Consider the following 27,972-nt stretch of genomic DNA (forward strand, 5'->3'; position numbering starts at 1 on the left):
TGCATCATTTTCGGAATATTTTGAAGGGAATAGTACGACAGCAAACAGCCCATCGATAGCGAACGTGAGGGTGGAGTGTTTGTTCTGTTTACGAGTGCGTTGTGTGGAGGGAAAAAAAAAACGAAGCCCCTCTCCCCTCGGCGAAATCCGGCCAATTTTAGTTAGATTAAACACTTTATTTCTATTAAACCACTCGTTATTTATTACTTTGTCAATATATGGCGAATTATAAGAAATAAAACATTTTTTTTCAATCCAATATCCTGTTTCTGGTGTTTTTTTCAGAGAGTTGGAACGAATTAAATTGTTTCCCATTCATTTCAATGGGAAACTTTACCTCGAGTTACGAGTAACTTGTCATACGAGCTCAGTCCCGGAACGGATTAAGCTCGTATCTCGAGGTACCACTGTACTCCTAGATTATTCTGCGTCAAATCAGTAGTTGAGACATATGTCCAGAAGATGGCGCCAGAGTTGTGAAAACAAACTAAATAATATCAACAGTGGATCAAGTGTCCTTGTATGTATTATTTATAGTGTTTGGTGCAAATATAACAAACAAAAGAGATCTCAAAGTGAGGTTGGAATTTTGTTATTTTTGTTTGTTTGTTCCAAAGATGTGCAGAGGTCACTATTGTTGGTAATTTTAACTAGGCCACAATCTTATCATTTAGTACACAAGTAAGTGTATTGTAAATAAATGCATACAATTATGAAATATGAATATTAAAGTTAAAAATGGCCAAGATGGATTGAACGTGTAGCGCCGTCAATGGCAGCCAACTATTTGCATCAAATGTTAATGAATCTAAGATATACATTTTAGTTTTACTCTATTTGTAATTTAATTTAATTGATAATTTGGTAATTTGCTAATTTGGTCATTTAATTTAATTGATTTTAAAAAACGTTTCAAGATTTCCAGTGAGACGATAATTTAGTTGAATTAGATAAATTCATTGTAAAAAGGCAAGTAAAAAAACTGAAGAAAATGGTAGGTCCCCAATACATCCTGAATGACTTGATTTTTTTTTTAAATTGTGGGAATGGTTGGAATCTGTCAAGAAATGAAGAGGAGATAACCTACTCTAAAAATAAAATGGAAATAAAATAATATTTTTCCCCCAAAAGGGGGTTTTATTATTTAAAAGTGTCATTGTGGTAAGTAAATGTTATCTTTACACCCAAGACACAACATCAACTCAACAATAGCTTATTTTCTTTCGGTTATTTTTTCTTTTTCTTTTGTTTTATATTTTTTAAGCAATTTGACCACATTTGCGTCCTTGTGCTTCCTGGTCGCCCAAAACGTCAGAGTGACATCATTGAAATTTGTAATGAGTCACGTGTCACGCTCAGGTTTGGATAAAGCGCCGCTCAGGAATACGAACGCCGAAACGAGGCGTTCACAAGCCAGCTGTGAAATTCTCTCATCTTTTTAACATTATTTTCTATATTCCCATTCGGACATTTGCAGGACTAAAAGGCAAAATAAAAACAACAGTCATTTGGCGTCGACAGACATCTTGATTGAAGATTTTTTGGTTCTCTTTATCGCCGCTCGTCTTGAAATGTGAGTAGCGTGTTATTTTAATGAAATGAATACAACGCGGCTTTCCGCTTGGATTGATGTTTGTGTAAGATTGTATTGTTTTTTTTTAATGTATATATATACAGACACAATAGTCCCGGTATATGATGACGGCGATCATTGCTTACGGCCCTTCTATATTGCATAAAAGCACATCAGTGTTTCAGCGTGTTGTTGTGTACGGAGAACGTTCGGTGATGCTGATGGGAGCCGTAGCTCGTTTCATCTCATCCCATGTACATTTTCCTCTTACGATGGACTCATTCGGCTCGAAAATCATCTTTTACCCTAGTGCGTTCGCCTATTCTCTGCATTTGATCTTCTAATCCCAACCATTTTGGTCTCCGATTCATCATTGCAGCTCCATTTTAAATGGAAAATGGTGTGTTGACGACGCCGACTAAGAGGGTTGGGTTGGTGGCTTAAGAGAGAACAGATGTCAAGTGAAATGTGCTGTTTTCCTGCCTCCTCCTCCTCTTTCGTCCCATTTGCTGCCAACAGGCCCTTAACTCCAAACAGTCGTCCCAACGCCACAGGGATGCTTTGAGGGAAAGGCTTTCAATCCTTTGAATGCTCTTGACTCGTATGTAGGCATTGACGGCAAAAAATGTCCAATTCATTTCAAGTGGATTCAGTTCAAATGGATTGGACATCTGTTGCAGTCAAGTGAGAATGAAACATGATCATTGGCTTGCCAGCCCTCCCGGTTACATCTCCATTACTGGCACTCAAGGAGTTAAAATAATCTACAAAATTCTGCAAAACTGTTTGTGTCATGTTGAGGGTGTATAGTCCAAATATTGTATATTTTCGTAGGCGGTGGAATTAACTGGTGTGAAGAGTAGAGTTGCACCCGCATCGGTGGCCAGCCATTCGCAGGGCACAAGGAGACAGACAACCATTGACGCTTGAACTCATAACTATGGGGAATTTAGAGTGATTGTTTAACCAGCCTTCCCTGCATGTTATGGGATGTGGGAGAAAACCAGACCACACGGAGAAATCCCACGCAGGCCCGGCCAGTGAGAACATGCAAACTGTGTTATGTTCATTTGGAATCTGGTGAGATCATTGTCAATATGCAGTCCAAAGAACTGTCACTCTCCAGTTTAGCAAGCCACAATTAGGTTTAAAAATCAAAATACAACCCATCAGGGAGACGGCAAAAACATTAGATGTGCCAAGTCAAGAAGTTTGATACATTCTTAAAAAGCAATAGTGGTAAGTCTCAAAAACCAGGAAGGTCAGATTAGAATTCACCAAGAAGCATCGAAAAGAGCCCTACACTGTTCTAGAACAACATCTCATGAATGGATGAAACAACAGATCAACTCTAAAATAATGGAATGAGTATGAAAGGAATGAACTGGTCCAGATCCAAAGATCCACCATCTCATCAGTGGAGCGCGATGGTGGTAGCGTAGCAATGTTGATGTATGGGTGCCAATGAAACTAGATCTCTTGTAATAATTGATGCGACCTCTGACAAGAAAACTAAAATGTGTTTTAGTTATTGTGTGCTAATATTCAGGCCAATGCTTCAAAAGTCATTAGACAAATGGCCAATGCCCTTACAGAATCCTGAAAAGGCAAACAATTTTTAAATGCAAAATACTGTGCAACAAGGGCCAAATCAATAACTTGACCTGAATCTGATTGAGCATGCATTTTACTTGCTTAAAAGATAAAACAGAAGGGTGAAAAGAAGAATATTAAAATAAGGAAGAGAAAATGACATCCAAAGTTTATACAATCAGGACCTGATTGACTTAAAAATATTTATATAATGACATTTTAGAAAGTGATAATCTGATTTAGGGCATCTTTTTATTAATGTGTTGCAATTCCTTCAGGTGATTGAGCTACAATGCTGTAAATTTGCTTTTTACACATATTTATGGGGCTGATTGTTTTTGTATACATTAAAAGTTATGATTATATTATTTCTTTATTATATTAATACAAATTTGGAGATGGGAAAACATTCCACATTGTCTCTGAGTGGAAACTGAATCCCCAAGTCAGGCGCATGAACTATAACAGTAACATCTGTAATTGCAGATACTTTTGGCCTTATCAGCAGATCTCGTGTAAAACTGAAACCACAACCAATCTAGTCTCGGAAATCGATCAATTTTTTTGAATTATAGACAAAACCCTTGATCCTTGTGTGATAAAGAAAAGGTATAAATGAACAATCCATTTGTACAAAAAATAAACAGAAGTATAGATTGATTCTTTTATCAATCATTTTGAACTATTTCCAAAGAAAGGATAATTATTACACCACAGTTCAGTCATAGCGAGTTGGCAATTCATTGAACAGCTGTACTGTATGTTGTGAGTTTTGCTTCCCCTTTGCGGGTAGAGTTGAACCTTTGGGAACAGGATGTCTCAAGTGGTATTACCAACATTGACTCATCATCAACAACAATAAGGGATGAGATTAAGGAAGTTGTTTTGCTGAAGGAAATCCGCTCAAGTACAAGAAAAATGCTGAATGAAAAATCAGCAATGGCTTTGTTCCGGTTCTACATGTACTTTCATGGCGCAACTTCAAAACAGAGGTGTATTAGTCACAATAAAATGGGTAAACACACTACTTTAAGCTCTCCTTAAGAATACGTGCGTCCTCAAAAACTCTCATTTCATAAAGTGTGCGCTTGAAAAGGTGCAGCGCATGTGTAACTGAAGCATAGCGTTTAATGTCAAGTGGACTGCTTAGACATCATGGCTTCTACTTGAACACCATCTGTCCGAGGCCTGCTGATAAATCCGTGAAGCATTAAGATGCCGCAACCGACACCCTCCATTTATTTCTGCCGGCTACCTCTCCCCCAAGGCTGTCATTCTCTTATTATCTGCTCATTTAATGCCTCTAAATCAATTTCTGCTGACTTTTGATTTAATCCATGGCGTGGCATGGTTGTCGAGTTCATAGCACCTCTGTCTTAACCTACTTTAGAGGTTTAAAAAAATCTTGGCTTCAGTCGTCCTGCTTCATCTTAGTTTGCTTTTCTGCTTTCAGAAACATTTGTTAGGTCTGTTCAGGAAAAATGTCTATTGTATTTTTGAAACAATAATCAGAGCCTGGTTGACATCCATCACTACTCTTAGCAAAAAAAAAATATTTCATCCCACACACAGAGTAGATGGTTTTTTTTAAGTTACATAGTTTAAATGTGCTGAGTTGCAAAGCACTGCACAGTAATTGTTTCTTGCTGAGTCATGATGGTTAACCAGTGAAACAACTCAACACCCAAGAGAACCCAATGAACCCCCTAAAACGCAGGTGTCAAAGTGGCGGCCCGGGGGCCAAATCTGGCCAGCCGCATCATTTTGTGTGGCCCGAGAAAGTAAATCATGAGTGCCGACTTTCTGTGTTAGGATCAAATTAAAATGAAGAGTATAGATGTATATTAAATTTCCTGATTTTCCCCCTTTTAAATTAATAATTGTAATTTTTTTAATCAATTTTTTCTGTGTTTTTAGTTCAAAAATCATTTTGTAAAATCTAAAAATATATAAAAAAAAAAAAAGCTAAAATAAACATGGTTTTTGATCTATAAAAAAAATGAATAATCAGGGCTTTTAATCCAGTTCGGGGGGGGGGGGGGTGATGGAGCCTATCCCAGTTGACTTTGGGCCTGAATCGGTGGCCACCCAATCGCAGGGATAATATCATATATAAGTTTAGAATAATAACAAATAAAACAGGTAAACTTTTTAAATAAATAAAGAGATCTGCTGGTCATTCTTTTTCATTTATTTATTTAAAATGTTTTTTAATATAAAATAAATCTTTAAAAACATTAAATCATACAACTTTTGCGATGAACTCATTGCAAAAAATAGACGTCCAATTGATTTAAACTGGGAGGGCCTGCATGTGAATGCTCATCTTCCAATGGCAGTGATGGAGCTAGATGTCCAATCCTGGAAGGGAAAGCAGCGACCGTTCAGTCAAAATGGACTGGAGGTCTAGTGTAGTCAATGGCAGCCAATGAGCAAGCAAAACATTGATTGTGTCTTGACTGACTTCTTCAACAATATGATGTCAAACCATGACAATCTGAACTTTGTCCACCTTTGATTAGCTTTATAAAAAAAAGAAAAGAAAGTGCTAATAAAGAACGGCTTGATGTTTCCAATCACGAGGTTGAGGCGATCTATGTTCATCGGTCCTCTAGTGAGCATGCTGAGAGAAATCGAATTGGCACTTAGCGCTACGGGCTGCCAAAGCGTCATGCTTTGTGATAACAAAAGAGGCTGGCTTTTTCACACATCACATTTGTTTGAGTGTGTCCAAATGTGCCCAAATAAGTTATCTATCTTATCGCCCTCAAGCAAGGTTGCCTCTTCACTTCCTTTTGTCCATTTTATTCTGCACAAAAAGCATATGTTTTGGATTACATAATCAGTCACGGTAGAGAGTAAGGTCGCCAGTTTCAAGGTTTCCTCATATTTCTGAAAAGAGCCAAATTGTTTCCAGATGCTCTCATTGTAGTTATGTTATTTCCCAAGTAAGGTATGAACTTGTTATGTCTGTTTTACATTTCTTCTACTGCCGCATTGACTGTTTCATGCATGCGTTGGACTTTCACGTGATGCTCTGCAACCCGCTGAAATGCGACTTCACTTTGCTCTTGCTGTTATGCTGCGCCCAGGCAAGTGATTAAAATTCATAGAGGCTCTCTTCCTTCTCTCCATTCTAGTCCAGACTTTGGGAATGGGCAAAAATGGAGGATAAAGTGCCCCGTGTCGCCGACTACTTTGTGGTCGCAGGCCTCACAGACTCCTCCAAGCTTTTAGAAGAGGACCTGCATTTTGATGATACCGCTCCAAAATCCATCAAACCCAAAGCGCCCATCACCGACGTCGCCGTAGTGATCCGCTCCCTCGGCGAAGAGGTACCCCCCGGCTTCACCTGCGTGGAGAGCACTCCCTCGGGTCTGTCGGCGGAGCTCAATGGAGCCAGCCTCAGGGGGCCGCAGATTTTCCTGTGCTTCAAGCGAGGCCGAGATAAGCCTCCGTTGACAGATCTTGGGTAAGCGCTAATCCTTCGTCGCTGACCCTTTCCCCACCGGCGTCACTAATCACTTCTCGGCCTTGGCTCACATTAATCTGCTCTTAAATACATCTGAATTGCACTCAATGGCCGAATGTACGGGGATATGTTATCATTGAAAGCCACGTCTGATCTGGAATGCTGATACTCATTCGTCTCCTTTTTAGGGCACTCGTTTAACTCACTTGTTGCCATCAATGAATTGGACGCTTAGCGCTGTCAACAAGGCGGGTGCTTTTAATGTACCTGGAATTCTTTTACCAACTACCTAAACACATACTCTAAATAAATAAATAAATAAATAAAAAGGTGTTGACGTGGGCTGGCAGTGAATGAATTAGATAAATTCATGAGTTAAATATTCTCTTATTTCTGTCAGTAGGTGAAATCTATGGAAGATGCAACTTATGTATATTCGGTTTTGTGTTTGTGTTCAGAATAACTTCAAACCCTATAAAATATTAAAAAAAACTTGTAATGTTTGTAAAATGAAACTGAAGCACTGATTACATTTTGGAGTGAAGGAAAGGAATTTCACCATATTGGATTAGCCTAGTTAGCTTTCAGGGGACGATGACTACTCTACCAAATATGGTGATGCTTTGAATTTGGATGCTTAGGAGGGATAGCCTCCTAGTTTTTTGGGGAAAAACAGAAAAATAACATGTCTTTGAATTCAAAAGCAGATTATTTCATTTTAACATTTCCATGTAAATATATTGAACTACATTTAAAAAGGGGGTAGGGGGGCAGTAAAAGAAAATTTATACTGAAGTAATTATTTTTAATAATTCACAAAAAATATGTAAGGATATTAACAAAGAACTGACGTCCAGTTTTATGGGTATTTCTCATTTTGGCTGACGTAGACCATTTATACGACCCAAAATGTGACGCTTATGAATGTGAGTGCCAGGTTAATTACCAATTTTAGTCATTTTCCAACTTTTTGTGACAAGCCTGAAATCCTAATGTTTTCAGGGTTTTGTATGAGTGGAAAGAAAAGCTGAAGCCAGGATGTCACATCGTGCAGACCACACCCTCAGGTCGCCCTGCCAACATAAGCAGCTCGTCATCTCAGCGTATCTACATCACGTACCGTCGCGCTCCCAAGAACCAACCCCACACCTCATTGGCTGTCACCGATGTCTGCATCATCGTGCCCGGCAAGGGGGAGGCGCCCCCCCACACATTTTGCAAAGTGGACAGGAACCTCAACAGCAGCATGGTGAGGATTCCAATCTTGAAAGTTGGTTATCCAAATGGTAACTTGTCACTGACCCGTCTCTTTTGTCTTCTCCAGTGGGGATCATCTATCTACCTGTGTTATAAAAAATCTCTGGCAAAAGCGAATACTATTGCATGCAAAGCAGGTACAATGTAACCATTTGTCTTGATTCAAATCTGGACTCTTCCGAGTCAAAGCACATGCAGTGGCATTCTAAATGTCAAGGTATTCGTTCCAGGTCTGCTGTGCAGGTACCCCGAAGAGGACTATGAGTCCTTTCCGTTGCCTGAGTCTGTGCCTATGTTCTGTCTGCCCATGGGGGCAACAATTGAGTGCTGGCCTGCACACACCAAACAAGCCCTTCCCGTTTTTTCCACGTTTGTCCTCACGGGAGCGTCAGCAGAAAAGGTAACGTGCGACAGTTGTTTTCTACAAGATTGCTGCAATGAATGATCATGTTTCAGTGCCAGTCAATCCATTTGAGTGATCAGTTCCTGCCTGTCAGTGTTAAAACTGGACAAGATGCCTATCGCCATCAATGACAGTGAACTACTTAACACCCAACTGTACTCCCCATTGGTCCAATTGTATATAGGACAGTGGGATGCTAGCTCAGTTGAACGCAAAACAGCCTAGTTCTGTCGAAATCTGGCTCATGGGCGTATTTCATGGCACAGGCATGTTTTGAGGACACCTGGGAACTGTTTCAAATTGTGAGAAACCGCACCATGTCTACTTTAATCACACATTCAATACTGTAGTACCCCACAGGGATTCGTTTGTTCGTGAAGTCAGATTTCCAAGAATAACACACAATCCTGACAATCTCTCAGCTCCGACTGGATTCTAAAATGGTCTAAGGACTGTGTTTGGAATATTAAACGACTGTTTTGACTTTGAGAGCAATGCGGCATAAGAGGAAAATTTGCAGCTCATCTTGTGAATAATGGATACCTCATTGCTAAACGCCTCACTGCTCACTACTTGTCCAGTGCCACCATTCTGCGAGCTGCATGCCTCCGAGATACCACATGCCCGGAAAAAATTCTAATGTATTTGCGGGATAGTTTCAAAGTGTTTGTTTACAATCTCTTGTTGAACTGTTTTGATGCTTGCATAGTGTTTACAAACATTACTTGCGTTACCTGGTTGAAGTTTTTGCCATAAAGCATGGCTGTAAACATGTCTGCATGTCGGCATTAAGGTGTACGGAGCGGCGATTCAGTTCTACGAGTCCTATTCGGAGGAGAACCTGTCTGAGCGCCAGCTGTCACAACTCGGCCTGCTTAGCTCTGATCTCGGACCAGGCGGGACCAGAAGTGTTTACAGCAACAAGAGCATCTGTCTCCTCTCCCATTGGCCCTTCTTCCAGTCCTTCAGGAGTTTTCTGACCTTTCTCTACCGCTATTCCATTTCTGGACCGCATGCACTGCCCATTGAAAAGTTAGCCATCATTTAAATTTTTTTTTTAATTGTTTGGGAAAATATTTGTGTTGATTATAATGCTGGATTTTTGTCTATACAGGCACATCTCTCACTTCATGCAAAATGTGCCATTCCCTTCCACCCAGAGGCCACGGATACTTGTACAGGTTAGAATCAACGGGAATAGTTTGAGAAAGAAAATTGTTTTTTCAAAATTTAAATCGGTAAAGAAGACTACAATTTAGTGCTATACGTATTTTTTTTTTACCTTTAGGACACTAATCACTTTCAGTTAGTAACCTGACTTATGTTGTCTTTTTTGAAAGCTTTCTCCACATGACAGCCTGATACTGAGCCAGCCTGTGTCCTCTCCACTGCCTCTCAGGTAAAACTGAATAATAATAATAATCTTTCAATGGAGATTTCTATACCTTAGTGCCACTGCCCTTGTTTTACTGTGTGTTTTTTTCCTCCTTCTAAAGTGGTGGAAGTCTCTCCACATTGCTATTGAATCTGGGTCCAAAAAATGCCGCCACACTGCTGGTGTTGGCCGTCACAGAGCACAAAATCCTGGTTCACTCCCTGCGGCCTGCTGTACTTACTAGTGTTACAGAGGCACTTGTGTCCGTAAGTGTTTTCTGCTCCAATCATATGGAAAATTGAGGCATGAGAAAACGACTCTCATAACTCTGCATACCTTGGCACTCATTCAGCAGCTGTTGTGATTTGTTCACTGATGTAACTGTACATTTGACAAATAATGGAAATCTTCCTTTCAGATGATATTCCCCTTCCACTGGCCATGTCCGTACATCCCTCTGTGCCCACTGGCTCTTGCGGGTGTACTCAGTGCCCCTTGTCCTTTTATTGTGGGTGTGGATTCCCGATACTTTGACTTGTATGTGCCCCCGGCTGACATCAGCTGTGTGGATTTGGATACCAACACCATTTCCCAGTGAGTGACTGATCTTTCTGACATATCCTCTGCAACAGATTGATTGAAGTAGTAGTCAATTGAATTGTATTTTATACATTTTTTGATCATGTCAAATTTTGTATGTCGTAATAGCAACTTTTGTACGGGATTTTTTTTTTTTTAATGTACGTTTTTTGTATAACCGATCTTGTTTTACCCATTTCGGCTCTAATCCGAATCGTCTCGGTCACTGTCGTCATTGCCGACTGCTAATATTGTCATGCTTTTTGGCACACACACGCATTCCCTTTTCACTAAAGAAATACAGCGCGTCGGCAAGCAATGTACCCAGACAGTCAAGCTGTCAGCGTCATACAGCCACATCTACAGAATCTTGAATTTAGTGCATACAAAGTGCACAGACTGATTGGGCACTATAAGCCCACTTTGGGGGAAATTTGAGACTTAAGTGCGCCCTATGCTGTGATGCATTTGTATGGTTTATTATCGCTTAGTAATGGGAATTGCAATCATTAATAGGGGGTATGCGTATATAAAGGTATTGTCAATCCCCCAAATTGAACCCAAATGAGCATCCACAACTTTGAGGATTTTGAATATCTACATGGAGCAGTATATATTGCTTCCAGCCTTCACTTAAAATATTTAATGTCTATCACTGTCATGGCCTGTGAATGTTTAAAGGCCAGAATTTCTGTCTCATTCTGGCGTTATCAGCAATTCCCCCATTATGTAATAGCTGCTGGAATTCAGAATATCCTGATGCTAAATCACTGTTACGTACCGATCAAAGGTTGTCTCATCCAGCAATTAAATTGTCAGTCCTGATCCGACAGCATCTGCCTCCCTCCTTAGTATCTTTGGCAACCTGTCCTCCTCTCCCGTGTAATAGAATCCTTTCTCTGTGCTTGCAGGAAAGAAGACAAAAAGGCTTTAACGTGGAAAATATTGCCCGGGAGAGCCTGCAAACATCTTTTGAATTCTCTCAATAAACTCTATCAGCAGCTCAAGGAGGGTGAGTCAAGGCCAATATCCAGTTTCATCAAAAATGTAGTTGCCGACTCGGCTTGAACAGAGGATATTACAACAAGTCACCAAATACCATGGGTAATTTTAGTGCCTCCCTTGAGGATACTTAAATGTGCCCACTTCTGTTGTCCCTGCCTCATTAATCACACTGAGTCATCCCCATGCGTGTTAGTCGTCTTACTTAATTTTCCACACGTCACAATGCTCTTTTGCAATGTCTGTTAGAAATACATTCTACTCGTACTTCTTCAATTTGGGTGTCTACTTGTTATAACACAAAACAATCTGCAAATACATTCAGATACAGTGCTTGGAAAAATATATTTATTCATATTTTAAGAAAAAAGAAAACATTGGCGATAGACGTCTAATGCATCTGAACTGGGAGAGCCAGCAGTCAATGGCGGTGAAAGAGTTGACCAGAAGCATGCCCTCAGATTTGTGAATGAAAACATATGGTGTTTCACATTACATAAAGGCTGGCTTTAAGCCGTAATCTCATATGCATGCTGTATCTCAAAATAGCTTTTGTTACCGAAATGGCTAAATGGTTTGTTGCCTTCTCGTACGTAGGTGGTCACTTAAGCTTCGAAGAGGCACAGATGGAGCACGCAGTGGTTGACAGCGAGCTCGACGGTGGTAAAAGTCTCCAAACTCTGGAGCTGGAGATCCAGGAAACCTTTCTGCGCTTCATGGCGGCCATCCTCCGAGGTTACCGCTCCTACTTGCAGCCCATAACCCAAGCCCCCTCTGAGAAGACCACTGATGTCAGCTCTCTTTTTGACATTCAAGGTTGGCTGCAAAATTATTTTCCCATAAAGTGCTTTAGATTGTGATGTTGGCTTCAGTTAAGCACTAAATGTCAGTACAGAGTAAAAACAATATCATGACTAATTGCTCGACATGTGCATGTGATCTCTTATGCAAGCAGAGAATTTGTTTCAGCACCAGTTCTGATAAATGGCACGTTTTATCAACAAAGCGGCCTGATGAATGCGGGTCCGGTTGAATAAATCTCATCATGTCATTCGTGTTCTTATATAATAGTTTTTGCACTCTTTCCTTTATGCTTTTAGGCTTTTTGAAAAGCCGAGACCGCTCACATCAGAGGTTTTACTCACTCATGACAAAAACCCAAATGTTCAGCCGCTTTATTGAGGAATGCTCCTTTGTCAGTGACAAAGATGCGAGTCTGGCTTTCTTTGACGATTGTGCTGATAAGGTAATGGTTGCAATAAATCTTTTTCATTTCAAAAGTAATTTATCATTTTTATGGGAAGGAACAAATACCGCTCTGTTATTCCTTGCACATCCTGTGTCCGCCCATTTGCTGAATTTTCTTGTTGCTTGTTCTTATTCGCATTCCCGTACTTTATATTGTATAACATGCGTATTTCTTTCTCTCCTGTTGTTGCTGCTTTGTCATTGTCTCCCACTGCCTGGTAGCTCTCCACAGTTGCCAAGGTAATCACAGCACCGCTTTTGTTGTTGTTGTTGTCAAAACATATCAGAGGGTTAACGCTGCCCTGCACTAATAGCATAATGTGCAGTCTCCTGTTGACCTTAAATTGTGTGTGCGTGTGTGCGTGCGTGGAGGGGGGTGCTTTGGGGGATCGAGATGGCTCTGTTCGTTTATGTAAGTAAATATGCATTATTGAAGAAGTAGCATTAGCGAAGTGGTCAAGGCTATGATGACACGCAGATATTGGCTGCCAATTGATGTCAATTCGTATCCATTAGTAATTGTGAAAGTTACCTCTGGGCAAGTGACCGTTTTGGTTAATTAAAAAAAAACATCAAGAAAGGATGCAATTTCAAAATAATTGTGTCTGTGTGTGTGTGTGTGTGTGTGTATATAGGTCTGTGTGTATAGACTATTTTTTTTAGTTCTGACAAATTATCTGAAAAATTATCATTTTTAGAGAAAGAAGAATTTCATATATGTTGAAAAACTATTGGCAGACACCTCCCTATATGAGTCAACTTGCACTCTGTGTATGACTACACACTCGAAGCTGCTTTGTACATGTTTTGAAATACCAATAACAAAACATCCTCCTTAGTTAGAAAAAAAAGTTTGCGCTTGCAAATTATTGCAATCAGGAAATCACACTCCTGTCCTCTATGAATGGTCACTGCGGTTAGTAATGAGAAGTGGAAGCGTTGATTCCTCGTCAACTGCCTCTTGCTGATGTTGACGACGCCATGTGCGGTTGAGAAAGACCTCTGGGGTGTAAGAGGAAGGCAACAAGCGGAAGAAACAAAAGAGCAGAATCGAAACAAGGCTAGAGAGGCTCAGAGAAAGTTGCCATTCTGAATCATCCACTCAACCAAGTGGAAAAAAAGCCTTTGACACAGAACCACCCGGGAGCTATTCAGTCTTCTTAATATTCCTAATTTGGTGAAGCCCAAGTGAAACCATTCAAATAAACCAATGGGCTTCATTTTCTGAACACCCGCACATATTTTAATGTCCTATCACTGCACAGCGAACACAAAAGAACTCTGCAAACACAACAGCATTGTGGGGTTGTAATGTAATGTTGGCTGCCCATACCATTAATTGCAAAAGCGATACTTTACAGAAGCGTCATGTTTTCCATTTTCTTTATGTTGTAGATTGATAGTGAAAAGCCAGATGATGCCAGACTAATCGAACTGGACGAATCGCATCAAAGTGAGCACACAGTTTTTGTCAACCCTCCAGAGTTGCCTCTGCTGCCAGAAGGGGAAGAACACCCTCTGTGCTACAGGTACTGTTACATTTATGTCATTGTTTTGATTTAGTGCTCAGGTTTTTGGTTCATCAAGGTTAAAAAGTCAGCTAATTTCCGTGTCTTTGTGCAGCTACTTGGGATTTCCAGTACTAAACTCTGAACTTCTGGAACCACCTGACGGATCGAATCCTCCCCCGGGAGGCACGGCTTCACGCCACTGCAGCCCAGCCAGCCCGACGGCCATCTTTCGACGCTCCAAACAGGTATTTAGCTGTGCTACCTCTCACAAATGGGTACACGATCGATTGGTCGCCGGTCTTTTGGTCGCCCAGAAGGTTATTGATAATTACCATTTAAATCATTGCTCAAATTCCCTAAATACAAACTGTGAATTACTATTTAGTCATACTGAATGCCCTGTTAATTATTAGGCTAAAGAAAAGCTCCAAATTTCCCAGACTTTTCTTGTTTTTTGTTGGAGAACTTGTTAAGACCCTGACTGACGTCCCTTCCTAAGGGGACAACTCCTGTACATACAAACTCTTATACACTCACACGTCGGCTCAGTGAAACTGCTCATGGCCATTGTTGGCTTTTATTGATGCGTAGACCATGTTGTTTTACCTTGTTTTCTCGCTGGTCTTTTGGTCGACGGTCTTTTGGTCGCCCGTTGTCGCGGTCCGGGCGACCAAAAGACCGGCGACCAATCGACCGATCGAGCACACGCACAAATCCATCACTGCTTCATTTATTTGTTTCCGTTTTCCAGGAGATTAAATTCGCGCAAAGGATGGCGCGGACTTATTCGGCTATGCCTCAGATGTGGTCCAAGTGTCTGCTACGTCACTGTTTTGGCCTCTGGTTCATCTGTCTGCCCGCTTTTGTGGATTGGTGTCCCTCTAAAGTGCGGGTACTGCGCACCGCTTATGATGTGCTGAGGAGGATGCAAGATAAGAAGCTGCAGGCTCCCGATGAGGTAGCATACACGGCCATTATTTTTTTAACAGGAGGTTTTTTTTCGACTTAATGTTTCGTTCAATGGGAATTTGTGTTTTCTTTAGGTATGCTATCGCGTTTTGCTGCAACTGTGTGGTCAGTACAGCCAGCCAGTCCTGGCTGTGAAGGTCCTGTTTGAGATGAAGAAGGCTGGAATTCAACCCAACGCCATCACCTACGGTTACTACAACAAGGTTTGTCTGCAAATTCATGGAAAGTTACAAAGTTTACTTTCTTGCCAAAAGTCATCATGTATTTTCTTTCCGCAGGCCGTTTTGGAGAGCACGTGGCCGTCCACCACCAGAGGAGGATTCTTTTTATGGGGGAAGCTGAGAAATGTGGTACTTGGTGTTGGCCAATTCAAGAAAGCAGGGAAAAAACAAACTTTGCCGCCTACCAGAGAAACACAATTGTCAGGTATAAAGTGTCGCATTTTACCCAGCTGCACTCACTAGACTCTAACACAACCCCCATGATCAATAAATGTTGTGCTTAATGTTACGGTCGATGAGTTGGCAGCACTATTCGATTTCATGAGTACTTAAGTTATAAACTGCTTTGGTTGCAGGGGAGATATCCCACACTCATCCCTTTCAAAATGAAAAAAATGCTATACAGTTTATCGTGGCTCGATACTACTCATAAATGTGTTCAGACTCCCACTCTGTTGCAGACTGTTTTGATAAAGGATCCACTGGTGTTTATAACATTTCTGCCTTCCCATAGATAAAAATAAATAAATACAAATCTCATTGATCTTGTGGGAGCAATGTTCTCATCTTGTCTTTTAAATTTCTTTAACTAAATGTGTTCCCAACAAATGATTTACATTCCAAATTCCCCCGCAATCACTCATTTTTATATTCGCATTGTTTGAGACCCTGTCAGAACAATCTGCATACCACAAATCACTCTCTGGTTGATGTTTGTATGAAGTGGTAAATCTTTTTGCAGAATAATAACAAGCTCTCCCAACAGGATGCTTATGTTTTTAAGAGTTGTTGATTTATTTTAAGATTTGTTTTTTTATTGGCAGTCATTCATAGTTTTGTTCATTATTGTTAATAGCCATTTCACATCAATAGGATGGTAACATTATTATGACTCTTCGTCTCATATAAGCAGAATTATAAAGGAAAATTGAAATGCATTAGAGCAAAATAAAAAAAGACATCTTTTTCTGACAACCTACAGTTAAATTTTAAAAAAAAAATACGATATAGATGTATGTATAGCCTTTTTAAAGCACTTTTTATCCAAATGAGACTAAAAAGAAAATGTGACCAGGTCATTCCTTGTTGAATACTCAAATCAACATGTTTTAACATTATCTTATCTGCCTTTATGAGCGGATTGAGTAAGTAATGGACCTTTTTCTCCAACTCATTCAGTGACAAATGTGGTTTTACATTTTTAAAGAAATCTAAGAATGTCCAAGGCTGTTCTAATATGAATTGTTTTAGACAAGGTTAACGCAGCGGCTTGCATTACAGAAATTGACATCTATACTATTTGGACTGGGGGGAGGGCAATGATCATTCAGAACAATGAGTCCACATGGATTTTTTTGCGTTTTACAAAAGAGGTCTTTATTTTTTGTAGTTGATGCAATCAGCACTGACCCTTGTCTTGTCTGTCCTTTCCTTTCAGATGGTAGCGATCTTGACACAGTCAGCCATGGCAGTTTGGACAGCGCTAATGACTCTGCAGAGCGTACCTCTATCGATACCGACTTCAATAAAATGGACTCCAGTGATGACGGCTTGAGCACAGGTAGGCGGGTTCAATTATTACTACTACTACTCAATGAAAGTCCATCTGCAGTCTTTTGAAATAAATTCACAAACTGTTTTGTTATGTGATCCTGCGGACCACTTTAGTTTCATTTCTTAGGAACATGAAAAATCTAAGCACCATTTATTCAACATATCCTTTCAGGAGGCCAGTCAGACCAAGGCTACGATTCCTTGTCCAAGGAAGAGATGTGCTGCAGAGAGAGCGAAAACATTTCATTGTTGGAGGACAAAGGGATAAAGCTTCAGAGTGAGTTTATGACTGACCTTTTTTTAAATATCACACACCCACTGCCCATTATTACTGAGTAAATCACTAACTGACTGCATGCGAAGCAAATGTTCCAGTATGGGTGTACACAGTAATGTCTTCTTTATTGAAAGCAACACCGTGATGATGGATGAGTATATTATGCAACCGGATCATTGCGATTGGATTTGTCTTGCATCCCACTTACAAAAAACATTGGGGGTCAGCTCAGTTCCAGTATATTGAAATGTGTTTAGCTCTTTATACGACACTCGTTTAACTCATTGGTTGCCCTTGACATTATTATTCCAGGTCATTCAGGCAGCCTGGTTTCCAGTCCTTCATTTAGCGACACGATGCTAAGTGGACCTCAGACCCAAACAGCTCGACCAAAGTCTCTGGACCTGTCAGCCGTATCGGCAGCGCCGAGGATCGCCGTCCCTCAGGTCACGTGCGCAAAGCAGCCCAGACTTGCTGCTGACAAAATGTGCAGGCTCGAGGACGACGAGAGAGAACTGGACGTGGAAAAGAGCCTGAAGAGGAGCTGCAGCGGTGAGGCAGTGGGTCCAACTAATGTGGAGGCAGGCTTTGACCCACTGTCGCAGATGGCCACAGCACAAGAACACAAGAACGGGAACCAAAGGACACCAAGTGCTCGCCGCGAGCTCGCCGAGGAGATTGAAATGTACATGAACAATGCCAACAGCCCTACAAGGAGCTGCAAAGGAAATATGGAGAAGCAGAATTTACCGAGCCCCTCTGCGCAACCGGCCCGACCTCATCGACTGCTCCGTTCCAACACCCACCTCCCGTTACCGGTCAAATCTAGAGAGCGGCTGCGAACATCGCCGTCTCTCCCTCACGGCGTGTGTAACAAAGGCAGGGAAAGGCCGTCTTCCTTGGTGTTACCCTCATCCCCGAGCCCCTCCGCCTCGTCCTTTTCGATGGATTCCCTTTTTACGCCCAGCCTAGACAGCTTCAAGAGTAGCGTCCTCTTAGCGGGGAAGGGCGTTGCTGAGAAGGCTAGTCGCCTCTACTCCCGCCTGTCCTCTCAAACCTCATTAACACAGGTCAGTGCTGGCAAAATGCTCAACAACCTTCATTTTCACTTTTGACCCCATTTTTCCTTTGGATCTCACTGGCAGGACTCCAACTGCGATCGCGTCAGCATTTCGTCGCTCACCTCGGGAGAGGCCGACTGTGAAAATGACCTCTGTCTCGACGGGGACTGCTTCGTGTCGCCGCAGCACGCCGGCACGACGCGACTGTGGAGGAGTCCCGTAGCGGGACACCCCCACCCCACCGGCCTCGGCTCTCCCGACAGGGTCTTCCGACACAACTCCTTCTCAGGTTTGTGCCTCGGTGATCCATGCGGATCTGTTTTTCTGCTCTTGCTCCAGTCAGGGAGGGGGGGTCAGAGTCCTGTTTGGCCTGGACTACATTGTATGTAGTTCCTTCAATGTCTGGCAAACGAGGGCTGCCTCAATTATACGACTCAATGACAACTCCCGGATGATCAAATGATAGTATTGAGCCATTCAGAGACTGTAACTTGTGAATGTATTATTTTGTGCAGGTGGCTTGACAGTTCCTTCTCGAAGTCCTCACACTCCAGATTCCTCTCCTGACATAAACCGCTTCAAGCCTTCTCCAAGTTACACCATCGAGGTGACTGGGTCGATATGTGTAGCTGTACATATTTGCATATAGTATTGTATTCTACAATGCCTGGTAGCTTCACGTCTGGTCCCGAATTTGGCACCAGGTGATGATGTCCAGCTGCTCCCTTTGCAAGACTTGCGACTCTCTTGTGTACGACGAGGAGATCATGGCTGGCTGGACGGCCAACGACTCCAACCTCAATAGCACGTGTCCCTTCTGCGGCTCAGCATTCCTACCTTTCCTAAACGTGGAGCTCAGAGATCTGCGACCTCCCCGCAGGCAAGTTGTTGAATTGCAGCCCGGCCCCATGCACTTTAATCCCGTTGGCTTCTTTAATCTGATCCACCGTGTCTTCTCTCAGATCTCCCCAGGAGTCGATTCCCATTACTGCGGATGGCTTATCTGCGTCACTCGACCCCGAAGCCGAAATGTCTGAGCCAGACTCAACGACCCCGAGGAATGCTGGGATGTCTCCGCCAGTGACGGTGCCGTACCTGAGCCCTCTGGTTCTTTGGAAGGAACTGGAGAGCCTGCTGGTTAATGAAGGGGATCAGGCTATCTACTCGACGGGAGTTGTGGACCAGCACCCCATTGTCTTTTGGAACCTGGTGTGGTTCTTCAAGAGGCTGGAGCTGCCTAGTCATCTTCCAGCTCTCATCTTGGCCTCCCAACACTGTCGCCGTGGAGATCAGGTCAGTGAAACGTGTTACTTTTTAGAAGTAAAAAGTTGTCATCATCCAAGATGTGAAATGCTGACAATGTTTCATTATGCTTGCAGGCTATTTCCTCTGAGGACAGCAAGCAGGTGCTGGTGAGGATTATGTGGGACAACCTGAAGTTGCACCAAGACAAAGTCAACCCTTGTTATGTCCTCTGGAACACACATTGTAAGTTCTGAAATCACTTGTACCAACTGTGTTTCAAAAGATTTTAATTAGTGTGACATTTTCTTAGTGATACAGCAAGTAAATGAGGTCATACGTTAGAGTAATGGCATAGTCGTGCATACTGTAATTGAATTTAGGACTCCCTGTTCTTATCGCCACATTAGTTTGAGTTTTAGATTTGCAGTTATGTTGACAAATGAGCCTTTGATTAGGCTGAATGTGATCTCCATTTGGTCACAGGCGCCAACTCTTTGATTCGCTCCGGCCTGTGTGAGGAAGGCCAGCTCTTCACTGTGGAGCTCCTTCAAAGTTTGGTGAGGAGCATCAAAAAGAGTGATATATATCAGCCCATGAGCCAAATCATTCAGCTGCTGGGGCCTGAGCTGGGTTTTAAAAGACAGAGGTGAGGAGGAGCACTTTTATTTTGAATACACAATAAGAAGGATTGTACCCATTCAAATGTACTTTTTTTGTTTATTTTTCATATAGGAGTTTGTACAGAGATTTGTTATTCCTCACTTTGGTGTCTTTGGGCAAGAACAACATCAATATCAGTGAGTTTAAAAAAAACACGACATCCTATTTGATTAACCTTTTATACACATTTTTGGTCGCCATGTTTGTTAACAAGGCTTTTTTGGACGGTGAATGACTAACAATTGAAAGGTTCCGGGAGATCATGAAGATTTCCGTAACATTTATACAGAATTCATTTGACTTGTGTAATAATGCTGGTTCTAGGTGTGGCCATAATCATTTTAGGTCAAGTTGTTCTTTTGACCACAAGGGAATTATTATCTTATCGGTTGCCAGACATGTTGACCACAATCTCTCCCGTCCAAATTGAAGTTGATGCTTATATCATTGCAGATGCATTTGACCGGGAATACAAGCTGGCCTATGACCGCCTCACCCCCAGTCAGGTCAAACTGACACACAACTGTGACCGCCCCCCTGGAGCAGGCGTGATGGAATGCAGGAAGACTTTTGGGGAACCCAGTCTGTGAATTGGACATGATGTGGGTTTGGGGGAAGGGAATTTAAGACTCAGGACCCGCTCACCCGAGTGCTTGTCAAGCACAACAGGAATACGACTCCTGATGCAAATACGACTGCCATGATGACATCTCTTCACTGTTCAGCGTCAGGAGGTGCCAAGCACTCAGTCACAATAGAAACAAGTTCACAAAATATACCTGTCCACTTTTTAGCAGCAGTAACTTCACACAATATCCTAGCATTGACTATGGTCCTGGTGACCCATGTTGAGAGTCTGAGTGTAAAGAACAAACTCTGTTTTTTTGTGTTTTTTTAAAGCACTTTGACAAGCTTAGCATTGGCCCAGCATACAAAGAGTTGTTGGTTTTAACTGGGCTACTTAAAAGTAAACTAAACCCATTTTTTAAAACTATATTTTAAGTATGGCACAGCATATTGTTTACATAACTCAAAAAGGATTATGGTCTTAATTTGTTTTTGTTTTTTTTACCATTCACTGGCACCTTTTTCGTCTGAGGTTGATGACTAGTTTGCCAGGTTAAATAATTATCCTGTTTAATCCTTGTTCCGCAAACACAATATTAATGAAAGTGCTGTGTTTGGATTATCACTGGAACATTCAATGTATTCTTTTTAAAAAAGAGAGAAAAGAGTTAAGTTCCTCTTTAACAAAATGTAATGTTATAATGTTTTTATGTCTAACACAAACAGCTTTACCAAAAGCAAATATACATTCCTACTCAGTGTACACACTTTAATATCTTAGGACACTAAATTACATGTCAATTAAAAATAATAATACAGAATACAGCTTTTCTATATAAAGAAGGGAGCACTGAATAGATTGCTCAATTTTTATTTGTGGATTTTTTTTTTTTACAATGTACCAAAAGAACCCAAAAGTTATACTTTGGTTAATATTTTTAAAGCAATACCTTTTTTAAAAGCAAGATTTCTTGTATAAGGATGTGTTATACGGGACCACCAAGGATACATTCCCTTAGTAAAGTACAATCAAATGATGAGAAAACTGAAAAAAATATTAAATATTTCATTTGTTTTAATTACAACTTATTTTTAACCTCGCGATATTGGCGAAATGAAGTAAATGTATCAAATTTCATGTATTTTGCAGATTTAATTTCACATGAATGAACTGCTTCATTAACCTCATTCCTTGCCAGTGATAGTGTCTATTGCCTTAAATGGCTTCAAAGGAGGCAAGGGTGAAGGTAGTAAAGTTTTGTTGTTGTTGCACAAAGTCGATTTTTCTGTGCAAGGCTTAAAGTTTGCAAGAATATCAGTGGCCTACTTTGACACCACCTCACCTAATGTCACTGTGTTCCTATAATAGCTGACAAACAAACTTCTCTTTGTACAGTGATGCGCTTTCACTCACATCCATGCTGTCATCTTGCTTGGGATCAACCCTGTTTCAAAGCGTGTACATTAACCTTCGCTACTGTTACAAAGAAAACTCCCCATTTGATGTCTACACAATGTGTCAGTCAGGGTGGACTACTGTATTTTTGCCATTCACCATTTGTAAGATGGACTCTAATTTATATGACACTATGTAAAAAGTAGTGGAACAGTTATTTGTGTTTCTTAATAAAACACACTTATTCAAACATTTAGCCTATTAATATCTGATTTTCAGTCCACAGCATCCCGCAGGCACCCGCAATGTTCAGTATCGCTGTACTTCGCACCGGAGTGGACAACGCCGACTGTCAGATGGAAACGGGACAGACGATGATGCGGTCCTCCAGCATGACGCTGATCACCAGGAAGAAGAAGTAGAGTAGAAACATGGCAAAACCCAGCGTTTTGTTCATCTTCCACTTGCACGATGCGATGGAGATGATGACGAAGAGGAGCATGAGGAAGAGTAGCACGATGGCGCAGAAGAGGCCATTGCTGCTGACGGCCACTGGAACCAAGCCGTGGAGCATGGAGAACAGGAGCCATGGAAGCGGCAGACTTTTGACAAAGACAATTTTGCGTGGATTCAAATCAATGCAAGTAGAGTTGAAGTTGGAAATCCCCAAATCAATGAAACTCACCCCACTGTAATGTCAAAAATATTGCTGCCCACTGAGCTGGACACGGCCATGTCGCCGAGTCCTTTGCGGGCCACGATCACGCTGGTTATGAGGTCAGGGATGGACGTCCCCGCGGCCAGGATAGTCAGGCCCATAATCTCCTCAGAGATGCCAATAGTCTCGCCCACCTGCGTGGACAAGTCGTAGCTTCAACAGCAAGAACTGACTTAAAAATGCTTTTGAGGTTCCTAATATAAGGGACGGCAGGATGTTTTTTTTCCAAGTCTTCTTCATCTTTATGGCAGTGTGGATTTGTGGTCATTCAGATCATGTAAAATGTTCAAAGGCAGTTGGACTTTCTGTTAGTTGAATTTGTCTTGTGTTTTGAAAAGATGAAAATAATGTGAAATTATATTTACTGTTATTGTAAATACTCCAAAGGTTCAGCGGCCATGAAGTGTACTAAATTAAGTGTCCTGTTTTTCTACAGTCGCTAACCTGATGGGCCCACCACACCATGAGGTAAGAGAAGACTCCAATCCACAAAATGGAGCCCAGGAAGGTGACAGCGAAAAAATTTCTGGATTTCTGTTGAGAAAAAAAGCAAAGTCATGTACTACTATATCCTATTTGCTTTGTTTGCCATGTCACCTGTTTGCGGACATCGGGGACGCTCAGCCACAGAGGGAATACGATGGGCAACAAGAAGAGATAAGTCACTTGTTTCCGTGGGGTTTCGGGCCACTCCAAAGAAAGCGGCTCCTCCTCGTCATCCTCATCTTCACTAGAGTCATCATCACTGTCATCTTCATCACTGCCTGAACCGTCCGACCCTGCAGGTTGGTCCTCCTGTTTTTTAAGAAGACATATGATAGAAAAAAAGTGTCAAGCATGAAATAAACTGCATGTTCCCTATTCACCCTAAATAGAAAGATAACAAAGAATAATTTCTGGGCTTTTTGATAGGCCCAGTGAGGTGTACCTTCTTGTCTTCAAGTGGTTCCTTATTTTCATTTTCACCAAGAGGAACAGCTTCGTCCTCTTTGCCTCGCACCAGTCCGTTTTCGCCATCTAACAATAAAATCACACACATATTCCTAAACATCATTCAGACAGTTTTTTTTTAAATATTTGGGCTCATTTTCTGCCGTTGACGCTAATCGTTGTCCAATTCGTTCGCTGTCAGTGGCACTAAAATATGACCATTCATTCATACCCAGCCCTGCCAGATCAAATTTCACTGTTAAATGGCCATTTATCTAAGTTTAATCTTTGTCAGACAATTTTGTGCCATGACCTTCACGTTTTGGTTACCTTCACTCTTTGCTGCAATTTCACCTTCAGCCTTTCGTCTCACTACATTATTCAGACTCTCAGCCTTGTCCTTGAATTTCCCTGCAAGTGAGCTAGCATTACTAAATCGACATCATCACACAGTCAATGTCAGGGTTGCTTCACCTTCTCCCAGGGGGTCCAACGTGTGAATCATGAGTTGGAAAATGGTGTTCCTCATGGTGCTGTTGTGCAAAGATGCTGAACTTCCACCACGTTGAAGAGATGGCTTCAACTGGGACAAAATCATTCAGGTCAGTTGATGAATATGCAGAAAACTGGCACAAACAGGGGCAGAATGCTACTTTACAATATTACCTTTAATCGGTTTTTATCTTCCGGAGTAGGAGGGGCAATATCTTGACTGTCACCAGTGGTTGCGATCTGTTTGCAAAAAAATATTAGTAGGTATTTCAAATGTTGGTGGTATAAGAAAAATTTGCACATATATGCATATATATATTTTTATTTCATTTATTCAACAGTTTATGTTGTGTCTTATAGCTTATGTATGTGTATTTATATATATTTTTTCATTTATTCAACAGTTTATGTTGTGTCTTATAACTTATATGTGTGTATTTATATATATATTTTCATTTATTTAACAGTTTTATATTTAAACAAATAATGCTGTGTAATGAAATGATCTAAATGGATAATTGTGTGTGTGCGTAGTACGAACCAATAATGAGTGCGGTCGTCACAAATTGTGTGCCTTGCTGGTCATGAATGTCAGGTGTGTATATAGTATATATATATTTATATATATATATATATATATATATATATATATATATATATATATATATATATATATATATATATATATATATATATAAAAAGATATAGAATACAACATAAGCTGTTGAATAAATGAAAAAGTCACAGGCTCATCCAAGCTATGAAAAAAAAGTGCTACTTATAGTCCGCAGAATACGGTAGTTGTTTTTTGTGTACTCTTTGCCCACTCGGCCACTTTTTTTTTGTTTTTTGATGGGTTTTAACAAAAAAATGTGTTTCCCCATTTTCATATTAATCAAGTTTGACCATACAATATAAAACCTACCACTACCGGCTCCTCCTCAGTAATGATTCTGACGATGCTTTTGTGTTTGTAAAGCTGCATCTTGACCACGTGTTCTATTTGGGAATTAAATTTCATGAAGATGACGTAGAGAGAATAGGTGGCCAGCAGCGTCACACTCTCCCACCACATGATGACATTGTCCAGGAAAAAGATAATGAGCAAGATCAGGCCTACTATGTAGAAGGAAACATCTCTAAAAAGAGGCCACCATGTGAGATGAAGAACCTCTCGGGAAAACAGAGCGCACATCCCAATCACAAAGAGAATGTTGAAAACTGCAGAGCCCACAATAGTCCCGATTCCCACGTTGCTGTGAGCTATGAAGACCCCGATCAAAGAGGTGAAAAGTTCTGGGGCAGATCCTCCCGCCGCCATGAACGTGGCTCCCGCCACGTCGTCCGATATCTCCAACTTGTCTATGATGACCCCCAGTGCGGGGACGAAGAATTCATCGCACACGATGGCCAGTGACACAAACATGTACATCATGCCGAAGATGTGCAAGAAAACCCAGCCCTGTCTGCGCTCATCCACTGAGAATATATCTTTAGGGTACTCGCCCTTCATGTGAGGAGAATCACCAGGAGGAGATGGAGTGAGGGGGCCATCCTCATGGGGAGGGACACAGATGCAATGCACTTTAGTCCTGTTCGTGGTGGCCGCCGGGGGAGTGGTGGCGTTGTCATCGGCCGTTGAGTTTAAGGGGATCGAGGTTGTCGTTCGGTTTTTTGACTTCTCCCGACTTTCGGCTGTGATCTCTTCCACCCATGCAGCTGAGCCCTCTGTGAAAGCATCTCTAATCTGAGGCGAGGGCGACAATTCATATCGCCCCGTGTTGATGGACAGCTGGTAAACGATGCAGAGGAAGACCCCAGCCAGGAGAAATATGACTCGCCTCAACTGAAGTCTCTTTCTTCTCAGGCAATACATAATTTGGAAGAAGTGCAGATGTTGTATTTTATGATAGATTAAGATGCATTAAGGGACAGTAGGACACTGTAGCTATCCCCCAAATGACTGGGGCTGACCGGATCCCAGATTTTCTTGGCGTGTTTCATTTCATATCACCTCACCGAGCCATCTAAAGTGCAAAAGAATACAAAAAAATAGTATTGATTAACTTTTAGGGACCGGGGTCTGGTGATTAGGACTTTGAAAACAATCATTATAAGCATAACTTTAGATTTAATTATTTGTAATAACTATGAGGTGTCACCCCCTAAAGACAAAAGTGGGCCTTTCCTCTGACAAATGAATCACCTTACCTTTGTGGGCCTCAACATGCCTGAAAGCTCCCACATTTTGGCCAATAACTGCATTTTAAGAAAAATGTTTGAATTCTTGAGGTTCTGAACATAAACCGAAATCATTCAATAATCCCCCCTAACAACAAGAAATAAGCATTTTTATGCGCGTTCATCAATAATTCCATGACCAAATACTCAAACTTTCATACAAGACTGCAATATTAACAGAAAATCTTAAATGTTGCCCTGTTTTTCAAACATGAAAACAGTAATGCATTTTAAACCAGAAGGTAAACAGCCACTGAGTAAAGCTTTTCTGCCAACTCGGAGTAAACAGTTAACAAAAAGAAAGAAAATCTTATGGTACTGAATAAACAATTAAAATAAAAACTTACCAAATTCTGCCGTGTCGGAAAAGGCAGAAATATTTTACAATAAGGCTGGGTTAATTGAGGCATGCAAAAGTACACGAGCTGGCCAATGAGTTATGTAGGACGCAGGGCATGTCTTCACAATGGATCAGCATAATAGCTAATACCTGCTGGCTTTAAGAAGATTAAGTATACCGTATTGTCTCACTCTCACTTTATCGCTGCTCACTTCTATACTACATCTACTATACTTCCAACTCAAGTACCTTCTGGTGTAAATGGTTCTACAAATGTCACCGTGTCAACTTAATTAATTTTATGAACCGTCCAATAGGCAGCATAAACACCCATAACTATACAGTCAAATTCTGTCTCATATTTAAAGGTTGTTTGTTAGATGGTATTCCTATATATTTCAACAGGCAGCACTCATTAAATGTATTTTATTTATTCATTCTGATACAGGAATTAAAGTGAATGAAGTCACAACAGAATATTATTGAGGCTTGTCATTGTTGTAATTTAAAAAAAATACACCGTTAATTCATTCGCCAGATGCAGTATAATATAAAGTTCTGTTCCAAACTGTTTACTGTAATCGTCATGAAAATAACATATTTTGAAATCATTTGTTTCCAGATTTATTAATATTCTTGGTTGTATGTTGCAACTCTTTCCGTGTCAACGAAGAGAAAAATGGATTTCAATGACAACTTTATGGTCAACTAATGTGTCTAAATGCCAGATTTAAAAAAAATACATATGCATATAGTTATGTCCACATTTCAAGCCTTTTTGGCGATTTAAACAGGGCAGACTAGGTAGCGAAAGTGCAGCATCATTTTGAGAGCCACAAAGATGGCATAAAGCAGCAGCCTAATGAAACCCAAAACCTTGTCAAACTTCCATTTACAGGAAACGATGCAGATGATGCAAACGAGCAGCGTGAGGAAGAGCAGCGCAACGGCACAATAAAGCCCGTCGGTGTTGATGGCCGCGGGTTGCCAACCGTGTTTGAGTGAGTACAGCAGCCATGGCAGGGGCAGATTTAAAATAAAATAAATAACAAGAAATATGTCCACAATGCAAAGCAGTGAAATGTAAATTGAGATTGAGGCAATGGTTGTTTGCTGAAATCCATGCAACTATGGTTCTGTTTGGGTTTGAGGCTGTAATGTGTCAGCAAAAGGTAAATTTTCTGTGGTCTTACTTGAGGCCTCCTCCTGACCATTCAGTGGCCTGGGAAATGTCTCATTCAAACTGACAAAGAGAGCGGCATGAAGGAAAAATAATTGTAGATATCTT

General features: G+C 41.1%; 2 protein-coding genes across 4 annotated transcripts; one reads left to right on the forward strand and one right to left on the reverse strand.

Annotated features, from left to right (window-relative positions):
* Positions 1 to 1,354: 1,354 nt before the first annotated feature.
* Positions 1,355 to 22,213, forward strand: dennd4a (DENN/MADD domain containing 4A). Of its 2 annotated transcripts, XM_077595326.1 has the most exons (30): positions 1,355 to 1,573; positions 6,307 to 6,638; positions 7,641 to 7,887; positions 7,963 to 8,032; positions 8,126 to 8,295; positions 9,092 to 9,330; positions 9,413 to 9,479; positions 9,639 to 9,697; positions 9,795 to 9,939; positions 10,092 to 10,267; positions 11,164 to 11,264; positions 11,852 to 12,070; positions 12,355 to 12,500; positions 12,725 to 12,742; positions 13,898 to 14,031; positions 14,126 to 14,258; positions 14,765 to 14,971; positions 15,057 to 15,185; positions 15,261 to 15,408; positions 16,642 to 16,764; positions 16,930 to 17,034; positions 17,347 to 18,104; positions 18,180 to 18,384; positions 18,611 to 18,702; positions 18,800 to 18,975; positions 19,058 to 19,388; positions 19,475 to 19,583; positions 19,824 to 19,986; positions 20,073 to 20,137; positions 20,454 to 22,213. In XM_077595326.1, the coding sequence occupies exons 2-30, from the start codon at positions 6,331 to 6,333 to the stop codon at positions 20,588 to 20,590; spliced, it is 4,980 nt and encodes a 1,659-aa protein (XP_077451452.1). In that variant the 5' UTR covers positions 1,355 to 1,573; positions 6,307 to 6,330; the 3' UTR covers positions 20,591 to 22,213. The 2 variants fall into 2 exon arrangements, with proteins under 2 accessions (XP_077451452.1, XP_077451453.1); XM_077595327.1 differs by lacking the exon at positions 12,725 to 12,742.
* Positions 21,326 to 26,829, reverse strand: slc24a1 (solute carrier family 24 member 1). Of its 2 annotated transcripts, XM_077595328.1 has the most exons (10): positions 26,692 to 26,829; positions 25,029 to 26,130; positions 24,278 to 24,343; positions 24,086 to 24,194; positions 23,942 to 24,022; positions 23,610 to 23,698; positions 23,279 to 23,476; positions 23,126 to 23,215; positions 22,649 to 22,815; positions 21,326 to 22,565 (listed from the first exon to the last, which is right to left on the reverse strand). In XM_077595328.1, exons 2-10 carry the CDS (start codon positions 25,977 to 25,979, stop codon positions 22,316 to 22,318), a joined length of 2,001 nt encoding a protein of 666 aa, XP_077451454.1. In that variant the 5' UTR covers positions 25,980 to 26,130; positions 26,692 to 26,829; the 3' UTR covers positions 21,326 to 22,315. The 2 variants fall into 2 exon arrangements, with proteins under 2 accessions (XP_077451454.1, XP_077451455.1); XM_077595329.1 differs by lacking the exon at positions 23,942 to 24,022.
* Between the last annotated feature and the right edge of the window lie 1,143 nt (positions 26,830 to 27,972).

This window comes from Stigmatopora argus, chromosome 3 (genome assembly GCF_051989625.1).
Source record: "Stigmatopora argus isolate UIUO_Sarg chromosome 3, RoL_Sarg_1.0, whole genome shotgun sequence".
NCBI classification, from domain to species: domain Eukaryota; kingdom Metazoa; phylum Chordata; class Actinopteri; order Syngnathiformes; family Syngnathidae; genus Stigmatopora; species Stigmatopora argus.